Source organism: Chelon labrosus (assembly GCF_963514085.1).
Source record: "Chelon labrosus genome assembly, chromosome: 18".
In the NCBI taxonomy this organism is placed as follows: Eukaryota; Metazoa; Chordata; class Actinopteri; order Mugiliformes; family Mugilidae; genus Chelon; species Chelon labrosus.
The window spans coordinates 8,553,675-8,568,728 of NC_140351.1; the positions used below are offsets into that span (position 1 = coordinate 8,553,675).

Consider the following 15,054-nt stretch of genomic DNA (forward strand, 5'->3'; position numbering starts at 1 on the left):
TTATGGGGCCCCCTAGAAAACTCTCTAACAGAGTCTTTATGAGAGAAAAAATAAATTTAAAAACCGCCCATAAAGTCCTTGTAATAGAGCAGGTTGTTTATATAAAAACACAAATGGTTGGGTGGTACTAGAATGGATGTTCTTCATTTCTGATGCATTACATTTTCTGGAAAACGTTCGTTAACATCAGTGTTGACTCATTAATACAATACAGTAATGTGGTTTTGATTAGCTAGAAGTAAAGTCAGGAATTATATTTATATCTTTAAATTCTCTCCATCGAGCCAAGTTCTTTTCTTTTTAGTCTATAAGTTTTGCGTCATTTATTAAATGTCTCATATGATAAATTATTATATATCATTACAGAGAACTCCATATATTGTTAATAGCTCATAAAACTAATTCCATCTGTAATTCCATGTGTAAAGTTTTATTTTCTCTCCTCATTTGTTTTTTCTGTTGAAGAAAAAAAGACTGCATGTTGATCTTCGGATTAAAATTTCTCCATCTTAACCGATTGTACAGCAGCAATTAAGTAATAGACTGATTTTCCTTTCCCTATTTATTATCTCTCAGCCCTTACTGATAAACAGTGGAGTAGTGAAAGTACTTTTGTAGCCATATTTTCTATTGCACTGGCATATGTATTAATTTATTCATGTTTATATTACATTCTATTCAATTACATTTATTTATTCATATATATATGTATATATATATATATATATCACTCTGGACAGTGACAGGGCAGCATTTTTAATAGTGTTTTATTTTTTTTAATACATTCATTAATACATAATACATTCTGATTCATTCATCTACTGTAACCGCTTGTCCTGTGAAGGGTGACGGGGGGGGGGGGGTGTCCCTGGGTTAGGTTAGGTTGGAGAAGAAGAGCACGGGCACAGGGGACTAAAATGTATGAAATACCTTCATTTGGCTCCTTTTAATAAACCAGGGTGGGTTAGGTGTTAGGGTTAGGGTTAGGGTTAGGGAGGGTGTGGGTGTGGTAGTGGGGGGGAAAGGGGGACCTGACTACCCAGGGCCCGAGTAGGGAAAGGGCCCATGATTTTTTTTAATTTTTTATTTTTTTTGCTGTGCGCTTCGTTCACTGGCATGGATAGGGGCCCACTGACATTAAGAGTGTACAGGGCCCAGAATTTGGTGCTACACCCCTGGGTGTATCCCACCTCTCGCCCGATGAGGGGTACACCCTGGACAAGTCTCCAGTCTATCTCAGGGCTAACACAGAGAGACAGACAACCATTCACACTCCCACCTGCGGCCAATTAGAATCACCAATTAACCTAATGAGCATGTCTTTGGACAGTGGGAGGAAGCTGGAGTACCTGGAGAGAACCCATGCAGACACAGGGAGAACATGCATGTAGTTAGCCACCACGCCACTGTGCCGCCCCTTTTTTACAGTTTTTATTTTATGTTTTTATTTTATGTTTTAATACTGTTTTTACTGTTTATGCTTGGCAACTTGCAGAGCTGAAAATAACACAGTGAAGTAAAAAAAAATGCTGCACATGCATTGATGTACATAGCTGATAACGGCTTTTTCTTCCTCAAAGAGACATAAAGACTGTGCTGACACTTACCAACAAGAGACACTGTGATTTAGTGAAATCATTTAGGTCTTAAAGGTGAATAAAATTTGAAACAACAATGTTTTAAAGAAAATATTTCTGGTTTCTTATGTACTTTGAAGGAAGTGGCTGAAGGCACACATGCAGTTGGACTTCCCATTTAAAACATGTGATGTAGGGATAGAAATATACATAATGTACCACTCATGCATGTTCATTCTGAGCATTCAGTTAATAAGTCCATATCTGTAAAGGATTGTGATGAAATCCCGTCACGCATTAAAACTAGACTATAGGATAATTTACAGACATGGCCCCACAACGTTATTTCTCTCTCTCTCTGTCTCGGTGCCTCATTCACTTGTGTTCAGATACGTGACCTTCGTCCAGACTATTTCTCAACAGCCTTCCCCAGCGGAATAACACGCTGTAAAAAAAACAGAGCTTTTAATCACTCACCCAATCAAATCAAAAAGTCAATGACTAATGGCGTTCACAGTGTAAACAAGTGCGACCTTTGCCCTTTAGATCCAACCTTGCATCAGAAATCGTGTCTGACGAGCGATTAATATGGTGTTGCTCTGCATGATACGACACAATACAAACAATCAGGAGAATAGGCAATTAAAGAAAGATTTATGTGGCACTGATCAAAGGAAAACCGCTCAGAGACTGGCTGTCAGGGTGACAGCAGAGCGATCGCCTGCTCATCAGCTGTGTGATTAAATCTCCTGCTGTGATTAGACCTGATGGATTTACCTGGCAAAGAGTGAGCACGGACGCACGGCCGCTGTCTGTCTACAGTGGGAGGCTCTCCCTTCTGTCCACTCAGGATCCTGTATTTGTTTTACGCCGTAGCCTGACTGGGTCAAGCTCCAGCTCTGTCCGCACGACCGCTGATGAAATAGGCGCAGTGACGGCAGGAGTACGACAGCAGGTCCTCAGAATAGCAGCGGTCAGTAGAGAGCGGTGCTGCTGGGGCTGCTTGAGTCTGATGCCAGTTGACATTCATATATATTTAAAAAGTGTCGTACAGTAACTAAGTACATTTACTCAAATACTTACCGTTATAACGTACTTTTTATGTAACTGAATATGTAAATGTTGTGCCAGCTCTTACTTCCACCATATGCCACTACATCTATCTGAAAACTGTAAATACTTTACAGCATATCATGACTTTTATAACAATAGGACACTGATAGAAGCCATTTCTGTGTGTAATGAATAACTTTACAATGTGTTTTCCTGATAATAGTTACATGCAATATACACCGACTTCTATTGCATTTATTTGCACTGATTTAATGTTTGCAAATCTTGCTGTGGGTACAAATAAATATATCTTAACCCTTTACTTGATTACTGTTTGGAAAGTGTGTGTATTTATAATTGAAATATTAAATGAATCCCACGTCCTGTTTCAGATACAGAGAAGAGCTCCTTTACTTTATTTGTCAAAAAGCACATTTGTGTTCAAGGCTAAAGCTGATAAATGCAAATGATTTAGATTAAAATAATCAATCAGTAACTTTTTTTTGTCTCGTCACTTCCTGTTTTATTTTGAAAAGTAACTCTCCTCTTGTTTCAGGTCACTTGCCCTTCCGTCATGTGTCACCTGTCTGATTGTCTTCCCTGATTCCTGATTGTTTCCACCTGTTCCCCATTAATGTGTAGATATAAAGTCTGTGTCTCCCTTTGTCCTGGGACAGAGTGTTTCGTACTGCCGTGCACCCTGTTCCCGTTCATCCAAGTCTGTGTTTAAAGCCACGGCTAAGTCTGTTCACGCTGCTTTAGTCAGATTCCTTTTTCAATCCTTGTGAGTGAGTTTTTGTTTGTGTGTTTTGATATCTAGTTTTATAATTTCCACAGCCATTTTTTGTTTGCCTCTTTCAGGAGTGATTTTGATTTTTCTAAAGTTCTGTAGCTTGTTTATTTTCTCGAGAGACTTAAAGTGGTTCTGTTCAATAAAGTCGGCATCCGGCGTTAAACTTTATCTGAGTCCTATTCTGAGCCCTGGCCTGACAGATAGATATTTAAGTTATATAATACTGTGTAAATATATACATTAGTATCATCAGTGACCACAGGGAGGCGTTGTATAGTCTTATGGAACCTGTCCATGGAGCAGGACAGAGACAGCAGCCTGTCACTGAACAAGCTTCTCTGACTATGACTATGGTGTCGTGTAGAGGGTGGTGGACATTGTTCATGATGGACCGGAGTTTGTTCAAGGTTCTTGCATCTGCCACTGATGTCAGGGACTCCAGCTCTGCCCCTACCACAGAGTCCTCCTTCTGTATCAGCTTGTCCAGTCATGACTAAATTGGATTTAGTACACGTTGTCTTTAAAAACAGTGAGTCAGTCATCTTCTGTGACCGCTTGTCCTGTGAAGGGTCGCCTCGGGGGCTGGAACCTATCCCAGCTGTCATCGGGAGCGAGAGGTGGGGTACACCCTGGACAGGTCTCCAGTCTATCACAGGGCTAACACAGAGAGACAGACAACCATTCACACTCGTACCTACAGTCAATTTAGAATCACCAATTAACCTAATGAGCATGTCTCTGGACAGTTTGGACGGAGAACCTACGCAGACACAGGGAGAACATGCAAACTCCACGCAGAAAGGACCCAGTCGGCCGATGGATTCAGACCCATGAACCTTCTTGCTGTGAGGCATCAGTGCTAATACGTTGTTTAATAAAATAGCCCCTAAATTAAGTTCAGTATTCTTCTTCTTCTTGTCTTCTTATAATAATTATTATTGGTAGTAGTAGTAGTAATAGTGGTAGTATTGTGCATAAATTTCCTAATATATCTAATATATTTTCAACTGAGTCACTATAATAGATGTAGAGTTTTTGGAGATGTACCCTTGTGTGTCATAAATCATTTATTAAAATAAAAATATAATAGGCTATATATATATATATATTATCAGCAATAGTGTGAAAAATACTTTTCATACATTAACTTGTTTCTCTTTCTCATAATGTTTCTTTTCCTTTCACCGGTGGCTCTTATAGGAAATGAAAAGCGAGATCCTCTCTAAAAAACTACAAGTCCCATGATGCAGCAGCGTATGTAAGATCTTCAACTGGGAAAGTACGGAACTGTCTGAAAGTACGCTTTACTTTCATTTTCGCTTTTGCTGCTGAGTAATTGTGAGTACTTGTCCGTGTCGTCCACGGCTTTGAATTACACAATTAAAGAGCTTTTTCTTGCCCTTTAGGCCGATTTGTTGACGCTTGAACGCTTTTACAAACTTACCTGAACTGGTTTTCATCCGCAGAGGCGACATGGCTTCTCTGGGTATTCGCCTCGAGTCGAAGAAACAGGTGAGGGCGACTTGTCTGCTAGCATGAAATGTTACATAGCAGCACGTTAGCTTGTGGGGATGCTAACAGGAGCTAATGTTCAGATAAGGGTTGGTTTTTGATGACCCTGCATGGGGTCAAATGAGGTGAGCAGTTATCAGACGGTTTAAATGTGTAAATATCATCATGCTAAATGTCCTTCATGCTGTTTTTACTAATAATTATGCCTTCTTTATTCCAGGTGGATGACTTCTGCCAGAAACTCACCAAGGAGGTAATTTAATCATTAGAAGCTGCCCCATGAATATAAGCTTTAAAGTATTAATGTAAAAGTGTAAAACTTTCTTTTTTTTGTATATTTGCAGGCAGAAGAGCTGATTTCAAAATTTTTCCCTCAGAAGATTGAAGAGCTGCAGATGCTGCTGAAGGTAGTCTTAAAAAAAACACTTTTGTACTTTTATTTTAAAAATTATAACCTATGCAAAGCAACTGACAAACCAGAGTAACACAATTTATACATAAAAATGAAAATAAATAAATAAATAAAGTAACTGTACTGCAGTGTGTGTGTGACTGTGCACCCTTTTTATATATAACTGGGTACGTGGCCGTGTTTGGAAACAGATTCTCATTGAGCTCATGTGAAATAGTACGTATAGTAACTACAGGAAATACGAAGGACAGGAGATGCCCTCACGGTCTGAGAAGATCTGGAGCGTTTCTGCAAAGAAAAGTGGGGAAAAAAGATTCAGATTCAGATTCAGAAAGCGTTATTTGTCGCCGGAGAGGCAATTTAAGGCACATGTGAGCAGCAAGGCGAGCAAAACAAGACATTTTTAAAGAAATAAAACAAAGAGCAATACACAATATGTACAAAAACTTTCCAAACTGTCCGTCCCCGGAGTTACAGGGATTATATATTTACATTTTATTGCAGCGGTAGTATGGATTATAAATAATAGTAATAGTAATAACAACAGAAGGATCGTAACTCTTCTAAATTTCTGATTTGATTTACCTGTGTTTGAAATTGCTGTTGTTCTAAATGTGTGAGTGTATGACGTCCTTGGGAGCGAGTCTAATCTAAACATGAAACCCTTCTTCTGCTTAATAAAATCCCCCCCGAGATGAACCCGATCAGCCTATACCTCGTGTTTTAAGCTACTGCTCTAACTCTGCCACGTGTGTCTGTGTTTGCTTGTCAGTCGTCTTTCAGCTGCGACGACCTGGAATGCTTGAAGGCTCCCCTGGACATCCCGATACCAGATCCCGCTAAGGAGGAGGCCAAACGCAAGAAGAAGGAGGAGGTGGGCGCTTCATCTTACGTTAAACGCAGCGTACAGTCAATTAATTCGGCTCAATTGTGGCGATTCAAGTCGGATTGTTTCTGTTGCCGCAATTAGTTAGGAGGTAAGACGAGTGTTTAAGAGGCTGAAAGGATTTTAGATTACAGAAATGTAATCGGCTCCGTGACGAGAAGCTTTCACTTATGCGTTTTTTTATTTTCTTAACCTTTGTGAATTTCTCCAGGATTGCTGCCACGGACTCGACTCGGGGTCCTCCAGCTCGGGGGGGTTTATATTTAGCGTTTCATTATGTGAAGACAGAAGAGTGAAAGCGCCGAGTCCCCAGTTGCCACGGCAACCAATCAAGGCTATGCTTTGCAAACTGGCAGCGAGTGGGCCTTTTTATGTAGGGTGATCTGTTAAAACATCTGAAGTGATGCCTTCGTCTGCGCGCAGTCCCATGTTTTATATAATAATCACGCGAAGGCTGCTCAGAGAATACATGCGAGGGAAAGAATTACGCTGCAAGGTGCTTTATGCAGCGTTAAGTCACGATAAACTTAATTCCTAAGTATAAAGCTTTTAATTTAATTTTACCAGTAGCTTGGCACATTGCACGCAGGGATTTAGAGAGTAGCGTTGCCAGTGTTGCGGATTTTCCGAGTGGGAAAAATTGGAGTTGGAAGAATATTGCGATGCGATTTGGAGTCACTTCAGACGCCCTGTTCAACGAGCAGGGGGCTGCCTCAACTGGGTTACTGTACATGTTTAATGCAAGAGAAACATAATCCAACATTTGACATCTGCATTCAGCCCGTGAGAGTTGACAGAGCGTGGGTGAGCCGGTCTCGGAGATGAATAGGCGGTGAAAAACAATTTGACCCGATGTGTTCTTGTGTTGCAGAAGGAGGCTAAGGAAGGGAAGAAAGACAAGGACAGCGATAAAGAGGACGAAGAATCAGGTAAATGGGTTTGTAAAGTGGCTGAAGGTGATGATGATGCCATGAAAACGTTATTTGTGACACGTTATTACTTTTTTATGTATTCCTTAGCATAAATATAAAAACTGAGGGTTGTAAAGCAAAGACAAACACACTTATTAGCTAACTGGTAGTCATCAGGGAGCTTGTGATCCATCTGTATATGCGCTGTCTTTTATTAAAAAGGAAATCTACTCTGAAAGTAGCTCAGGCGAAGGTGCAGTGACCGTGATCTTGTTCTGTCCTCCAGGGCCTCCATGCGGTCCCATCTCCAGCAACGAGCGGGTGGAGAGTCTCCTGCAGCAGGTCAAACCCGAGATCCAGACACTGAAGGAGAAGCTCAACACGGTTAGAAAACTTTTATCTAGTGCAAAGCATTGCAAAAGGAACGCGACTCTGTGTGCTGAAGATTTAAAGTAACAGAGCTGAGTTCACATAGCAACGTTGTTTATAAGTATGAGGTTTTAAAAGGGGGTGATTTCGATTTTTTATGCAGGATTGTTGTGATTAATGAAATCTTCTTGCTTCTTGCAGGTGTCAATGTGGGTGCAACTCCAAATTCCTAGAATTGAAGATGGTAACAACTTCGGAGTGGCCGTGCAGGTTGGTGACTTTTGAAAACGAACGAACCAGCGGAGTGTATTCGTGTTTAGATAATCGAAACCTGAATTCCTGAATGTGTCCATCTGACTTTGTTCTTATCTTTTGTCCAACAGGAGAAAGTGTTTGAGCTGCTGACCAACACACGCACCAAGATCGAGGCATTCCAGACCCAGATTTCAAAGTAAGAGCTCGCACAGGTGCAGATGTTGAAGAGTAGATTTTAAATCTTTATTTTACTGGATTAATATGAGACAATGACACATCTACCATCCATTCATGTGCATGTACAAACTGCTTAACTCTCTGGTTTGTGAATAACCCGCTCTGGACTGATTCTTCAGGTCACTGTCCACTCTCATTGCCAGATGTTTTAGCTAGTTAAAGTTCTGTTTAGGACAGATGTCTGAGCGAAACTACACTGGATCGGTTCAGGCCATTGATGCACAGACTGGATTTAAGTCCACCACTTGATGATGGGTTTCAGATGCCTTCATCGTTAATGAGGAAAATATTCGTGTATATATAAGTGAATCTGCGTCTGTTACAAGCCAACGTTCATAATTTTATCGTGAAGGGATTCAAGATGTCAGCCAGTGTTCAGTCGTGGAAACACCTGTTGCTATTTTCATTTAAGCCGATAAAAAAAACTATAAAAATACATGATTTATTTAAATACTGATCATCATCACATTTGCATATACAGTATATACAGTATAAACAGTATTCCACTGAGAATTAGTCATGGTTAAAAAGTCAAAATCTGCTTTATTGTTCTGCCACATGTGCAGCTCATATAGAGGATTGAAACTGCGTCACTAACACTAAAAATATAAACATCTGAGGAAGAAAAAAGTCAATAAATATAATGCATGCATGCATGCAGATTCAGATGATATCGGAACCAATCCGGGCATCACTCGACGTATTGAGCTGCAGATCTTCTGTGATTTAGACGCACTCTGAGCCCAATTCACACTCCACACACATATGATCATGGTCAGTTATAATCAGCCACAATAATTGAAAAACTGCGTGGATCTACGAGGCACTGGAGACTTTCAAAGTGAGAAATTTTGACTTTTATTTACAAGCAGCCAACAGCAAAAATCTACACATCAGTGCAATCGGTGTGAAATTTAGCAAACTCTACATTTAATGTGAAAAAAACACAACAATAAAAGTAGAATAATGCTCCTCAAATGCTGTAGTTTGTTAGATGTAGGGATGTCCCGGTGAAGTTTTATTTGCCACTGATCTTATCTTGATAATTTAATATTGAGTATGGACCGATCCAAGCCCCAATTTGAGTTTTTAAAGTTGTATTTTTTGCATGTTTTGTAAAATCAAGCCAATAAGCAGATGAATAGCTGCCTGCAAGCTATTCCACAAAGATTTCCCATTTCCTTCTTTGCCATGTGAAATAAATAACAGTACAGAAACTAAAAGTATATTGGCTCAAAGTGAATACACAGCTAACAAACTTAAACATCTTGGGAAACAGCTCTGTGGTGGTTAGCTTGAACATTCACACGGTCACAACAAATACAAAATCACGACTCTGCGACAGGAATCTCTTCTCTCCTCAATCCAGTTTCAATCCAAACTGGGACATCCCTACTTAGACGTCACACTCAGATCCACTTAGAGAGACACTGATGTTGGTTTTAATATCATAAATTGACCCCTCTCTCCTCTTTGTTTTGTCAGATATTACAGCGAGAGAGGCGACGCTGTGGCCAAAGCCTCCAAACAATCACACGTGGTCAGTGTCTTGACATTTATAACATTAATACTGACTTTTATTACGTGTTCATGCTTGTACGTATGACTGACTGTGGCATGTGTGGGTGTGCTTTGTGCTGCAGGGAGACTACAGACAGCTGGTTCACGAGCTGGATCAGTATCAGTACTGCGAGCTCCGCCTCGTGGTCTTGGACATCCGCAACACATACGTAAGACACCTCTGTTGAAGACATGTCATGTTAAACGCTGTGTACCATCTGCTGCGATCGTGCGCCGGGTTTTGCATCAAATGGCTCGACTGTAAAATATTCCAGCCGCGTCCCGGCAGCGGGGACGGCGGCTAAATGCAATCCATTCCTTCCCAATAGGAGGCTAATTAAACTAATTGCTGTGCTTGTGTTAAATTGATTGGCGCTCCGTCTCCTGTCCATTAATCAGTTTGTCTCTCTGCTTTGGTCATTGTCCTCCCGTGTTTGATGCCGTTAATGAACAAGGCGCCGATGAAAGGAGCCGCTCTGCATCTGGGCGCCCCTCTCTTTTATCGCTAACCTTTCTGTCGCTCCTCGCCACACCGTCCACCTTTCTTCTTCTTCCTCCTCCTCCTCCTCGCCTCTCTCCGTATTGCGCTCACTCGTCTTTTTATGTCTCTCTCCAGGCGGTGCTGTTTGACATCATTAACAAGAACTATGACAAGATTAAGAAGCCCAGAGGAGACGGGAAGGCTCTCATCTACTGAGACCGACACCGGGCTTCGCTCGCCGGCTTTTTAACAAGCGACAACTCGTGTAGTATGACACTCTCATCTAGTAACGATACACCTGCCCTGACAGAGATGGCTTCATTTTCTTCTTGCGCATGAATTTTGGTTCACATTACAAAAATAAAGCAACTCGATTCCTACAAGTCTCCCTCCACTTCCTTTGTCCTTTGAGTGTGAATTTTTTGAATAATACTGACCTATAAAAATGTTTACTGTTTAGACCCTTCAATCCTCAAACACAATGTTTTACTAGTTTACTACTGATGATGTTTCTGAGTGTCTGTGGTGGTTAAATCTCCTTCTCCTGGCAAACCTGGAGACCCCCAGCTCGGTCTGAGGCGGTACCACCCCTGGTAGAGTCCTCTCCACCCCAGGTAGCCCAGGGCTCCTCCCAGCTGCTGCGAGGGAAACTTGGGGAAGTGTGCAAGCAAACACAGCAGCAGGAACATCCACAAAACCAGCAGGACGACACACAGGAGGAAGACGAATCTCAGCGGAGCACCGGGCGACTTCTTCAGAGGCTTCCCTCGGGCCAAGTGGAGGCCGAACACGGATATCTCCTCGACGAGCAGCAGGCAGCACAGGCAGAGGATGAGGACGTCCTGGGACACTTCGTAGCCTCTCCACAGCATGTTGGCTTTGAGGCAGGAGGCCTTGGTCTGGTCTTCGTGCAGGAGCAGCAGAGGCTGCACTGGGGAGGCGGAGCCCTGGGAGCTCTGGGAGCTCTGGGCAAGGGTCATGGGTTCATAACAGGTCCCAGCTGCGTCCTCCAGCAGGGTCAGGAGGCGCTGGCAGCCCCACCAGAGGAAGCCCACGAGAGCTATCCGAGAGAGATGGCGGAGGGAGAGAGGGAGGGAGTGACGGGCGGAGAGGGAGAGGAGGAGGTTGAAGGAACCTGCGAGGATGCAGGTCCAGCCCCAAGTAGATTTAAGGAACTTCCTGTTGGAGGATGGTGAATTAGGAAACTCAGCATTACAGGTAGAGACACACTGTACTACATATACCGATCAGCCACAACATTATGACCAATGATAGGAAAAGTAAATAACATTGACCATCTTGTGAAAATTCAGTGTTCCTGCTGGGAAACGTTTGAACCTGGCATTCATTCATGTGGATGTTACTTAGACATGTAGCACCCACCTAGACCAGACCAGGCACCCCCACCCCATAGCAATGACACTCCTTGATGGAAGCAGCCATCCCCAGCAGGAACGCTTTAGCAACAACTTTAAAAAAACACACGAAGAACAGCACAAGGTGTTGACCTGGCCTCCAAATTCACTAGATCCCAACCTGATCAAGTATCTGTGTGATGATCCACAGAGGCCCCTCCCCTCAAAGGCCCCCCACTAACAACATTGTGTTACCAGACACCACAGGACACCCTCAGAAGGCCCATGTCCCTTCTCTGATGAGTCACAACTGTTTTAGAAGAACGAGGGAGACACAATATTAGGAAGGTGGTCATAATGTTATGTTTGATCGGTGTATACACATTGTAAACAGAAAAACAACTTCACAACATCTTTGTAAGTTGTAGCTAACATTACGTCCACAGTTGAATAGGTGCCATTATACGTCCAATTACCTCAACATATAATAGTAATGCACCACTTATACTAAAGTAGCATATTAATATTGCATGATAGTTTGGTTCTATATGTGACTTAATGGTGGCAGCAGATCATTAAAAACAAGAATAAATTACCAACAATTAAAAATTATAACTGAAAAATGGTTCATATAATATATATATATATGTAACAGTAGAACCAAATGGTTTCATTGTAATAGCAAAGGCTGGATTATAATGTAACACAAGTTGAGGAGTTCAGTAAAGTCTAGTGAACTTCATTTGTAAGAGGAACTACATGATAAATCTTTCATAGTTTTTCTTTAATAACAATTACTCTTCTATAAACTATATATTTTGTGGCTGTATATTTTACTTTTTACTGATCTTTAACGCAATCGGTGAGTTTGGATGGAGCTAGGAGAACAGCACGCAGGTGAGACTAAATATGAAGCATTGATTTTAACTTATTTAAAGCAGATTTAAAGCCGTTTCAGTTTTTCACTCTCACCTGTACAGGTAGTGGTTGCTGTTTGCGAAAATGTTGTACTTAGACACCCAGAGACTGAGCACGGGCCCGAAGAGAACCAAGGCAGACAGCATGAGGTGGAAGTGTCTTCTGACCAGGCTGCTTCCTAAAAGTCCCGCCAGCAAGTCCGTAACGAACTCCAGGGCGGCGTTCAGGAGCCTGAGGATGAACCGTCCCGGCAGGGTCAGGTCTGCAGCCATCTTGTGTAACTTCTCCAAGCTGATTTCCGAAGCAAAGCCATTGGACGGGTTCTTTAGGTCCATGTCGCCCTGCCTCGTTTGTCTTCTTATGGATACCTTTAGTTGTTATTTAACTTTGATAAAGTCTGAATAAATGGAGTTTAATGGAGTCTGCCTCACTTTCTTTCTTTCTTTCTTTTGTCTGTGAAAGGCACACCAGTTCCACTCCAGGACCTTTCTACTCTATCACTGTCAGGCGTGCAGGAGAGCACATGGTTTATAAAAATACAACCCTTCTGTCCCCTTTACCCTCGTAACCCCTCCTCCTCCAGAACACAGGCTGAAACAGGAGACACACAGTAATGCCTGCTGCTGTTACTGACCCCATTATTCCCAACACTGGTCGTAAAACATGTTCCTTAATGAATCTGAATCTGAGGCTGGAAAATAAACTGAACCCATTGTGGTGTGATGCCACATTGTTCCCCCTCATTTGCATTTCCTGCAGAAAATGTCTCCTCCTCCAAAAAAAGAATCGTTCTGACATTAAATGGATAAGTTTGGCTCTGTCTGCGGTTCCCCTTTAGTCTCTCCGGTCTTGGAATCAGCTGCCGGAGCTAAAACTAATTTAAGTTATAAACCGTTGCCAGACTGCATTTGGCAACGCGGACAGCTGCGTTTCTCGCAGTCTTTTTTATTCCCGGGACGGGTCCGCGGGCCAGAGAGTCGTAAAACCTCTCCAACCTTCAGAGCAAATGCACCTGAAAAACTTTCCCATGTATTTCAAAGTTCAACAAGTTCAAGCGTTTTGGTGAAATCGTCCAAAAACGCGATGACATATTAACTGGACGAGCTTTTTGATTGATTTAGAAGTTTAAACCTGCTCAACCCAACCAAAGAAATGATCACCAACGCTATTTCACTCATTCAAACTGCAGCTGAGAGATTCACCAGCACAGAGGGCTTTTATAAGAATCAAATCTGTGCGGGAACAGTAGGTGCAAATGAAACCAGATGAAAGCAGACATGCCAAAGAATCTCAGAGTCTAATTTTAGAGCACTTACTGCATCGCTGTCATTACGATGACCTTCAGACAACTGTCCTGCGCCTCCTGCAGCAGCTAATTACCAGTTGTCTGCATGTTGACGTGTGTGTGTGTGTGTGCGTTAATGACGTGAACGCGTATCTGGCAGCTGCAGTTAACCACGTGAAATGGACAAATTGCGAGCCTCACCGTCGTTCGGCGTGCATTCTCCAACAGTCATTTTAAACACAAAACAGAACAACTTGTTTCGATTACATTTAAAGAAAGATTTTTTTTTTATTATTATTGTCGTGACTGTAAAACAAAGGTCGGAGAGTGAAACACTGGCTTTGATATAAACACCTGAAAATTGCATATACAGATCTGTGTGGAAGTTTTATTTCTAAGTTGCTGATTCTTGCACCAAATTCCTTTTGCACATTCAAATCTTCTTTTTTTTTTTTTTTTTTGTAAAGAAATCACAGGTTTATATTCACTATATCTTTCTTTTATTTAAATCAACTAAGGGTTCGTGTTTACAGAACCGAGTGCTGATCCAGGATCAATAATGAGACCTCAGACTATTGACTATACCGTCTGAATACGTTACTGAAAGTTTAAAACTAACAGTACGTTTGGTCAAATTAGTTTCCCCCTTGAATGGCTGAATAAGCGGCGCACATCTTTCTTTAAACGGGTCCAGTGTGTAAGATATAGAGGAATCTATTAGAAGAAATGGAATAAAAAGGTTTGTTTTGCACATAATCACCTGTGACAAAGATTCTTTTGTGTTTTCTTTAGCTTATATCATCAACATGAGGAGAGGTCGGCATGTTTTTGGCTCTATAGAGAGGGAGGGGGCATCGTTTCTGCTACATTCTTTGGAAAAAATGGGAATGAGGAAAGGGGGCGCTCGGTTGGTCGCAATCTGCCAGCTCACCACTAGATGTCACTATGTCCTACACACTGGTCCTTTAAACGTGACAGCGCCTAAAATAGGACAAGGAGCTCGTGTTGTTCGTATCAGCTGAGTCCAGACTGATGCCAGGTCAGCACGGTGACGTCTACCTAAACACTCCCTGAATGCACATACCATTTAAAATACTATACATTTATACAAAAATCATCATCATAGCGCTCTCAACGAAGCGTCCAACATTGTTTTTTTGTTTTTTTTATGTCATATAACGAACTTATCATTAAATTTTTCAATAGCTCACAAAGTGCAGTGCTTAGCGCTTTGAGCCTCAGCACGTTTTGGGTTTCAGGCCAGATTGAAAAGCTTCGGCCTGTTTATTCGCCGCAAGACAGTGAGGAAAAAAAACAAAAACAAAAAAAACAAACCAAAAACAGAAGCAGGCCGTGGCTGTCCCGGGGGCGTCCAAATGAACACCTCACAGCCACGCTATAATTGTAATCATTAATATCCAGCATTGAATTTAAAAGATATTTAAGTCTC

The 15,054-nt window shown here is 41.8% G+C and overlaps 2 protein-coding genes across 2 annotated transcripts; one reads left to right on the top strand and one right to left on the bottom strand.

Moving 5' to 3' along the window:
* Window positions 1–4,645: 4,645 nt before the first annotated feature.
* Window positions 4,646–10,434, top strand: psme1 (proteasome activator subunit 1). The gene is made up of 12 exons (XM_084566724.1): window positions 4,646–4,761; window positions 4,890–4,935; window positions 5,156–5,188; window positions 5,280–5,342; window positions 6,120–6,221; window positions 7,105–7,162; window positions 7,431–7,528; window positions 7,715–7,783; window positions 7,897–7,964; window positions 9,491–9,545; window positions 9,649–9,735; window positions 10,182–10,434. Exons 2-12 carry the CDS (start codon window positions 4,897–4,899, stop codon window positions 10,260–10,262), a joined length of 753 nt encoding a protein of 250 aa, XP_084422850.1. The 5' UTR covers window positions 4,646–4,761; window positions 4,890–4,896; the 3' UTR covers window positions 10,263–10,434.
* A 109-nt stretch (window positions 10,435–10,543) lies between these two features.
* On the bottom strand, window positions 10,544–12,654 carry LOC311503864 (fat storage-inducing transmembrane protein 1-like; the record flags this gene model as incomplete). The annotated part of the gene is made up of 2 exons (XM_084566762.1): window positions 10,544–11,225; window positions 12,374–12,654. The coding sequence occupies 2 exons, from the start codon at window positions 12,652–12,654 to the stop codon at window positions 10,544–10,546; spliced, it is 963 nt and encodes a 320-aa protein (XP_084422888.1).
* Window positions 12,655–15,054: the final 2,400 nt, after the last annotated feature.

Excerpts from the sequence above, each read along its gene's own strand:
- psme1 (XM_084566724.1), top strand. The coding sequence starts at position 4,897 with ATGGCTTCTCTGGGTATTCGCCTCGAGTCGAAGAAACAG. Across the intron at positions 5,343-6,119 it reads AGCTGCAGATGCTGCTGAAG|TCGTCTTTCAGCTGCGACGA; the intron begins GTAGTCTTAAAA and ends TTTGCTTGTCAG. Across the intron at positions 6,222-7,104 it reads AACGCAAGAAGAAGGAGGAG|AAGGAGGCTAAGGAAGGGAA; the intron begins GTGGGCGCTTCA and ends CTTGTGTTGCAG.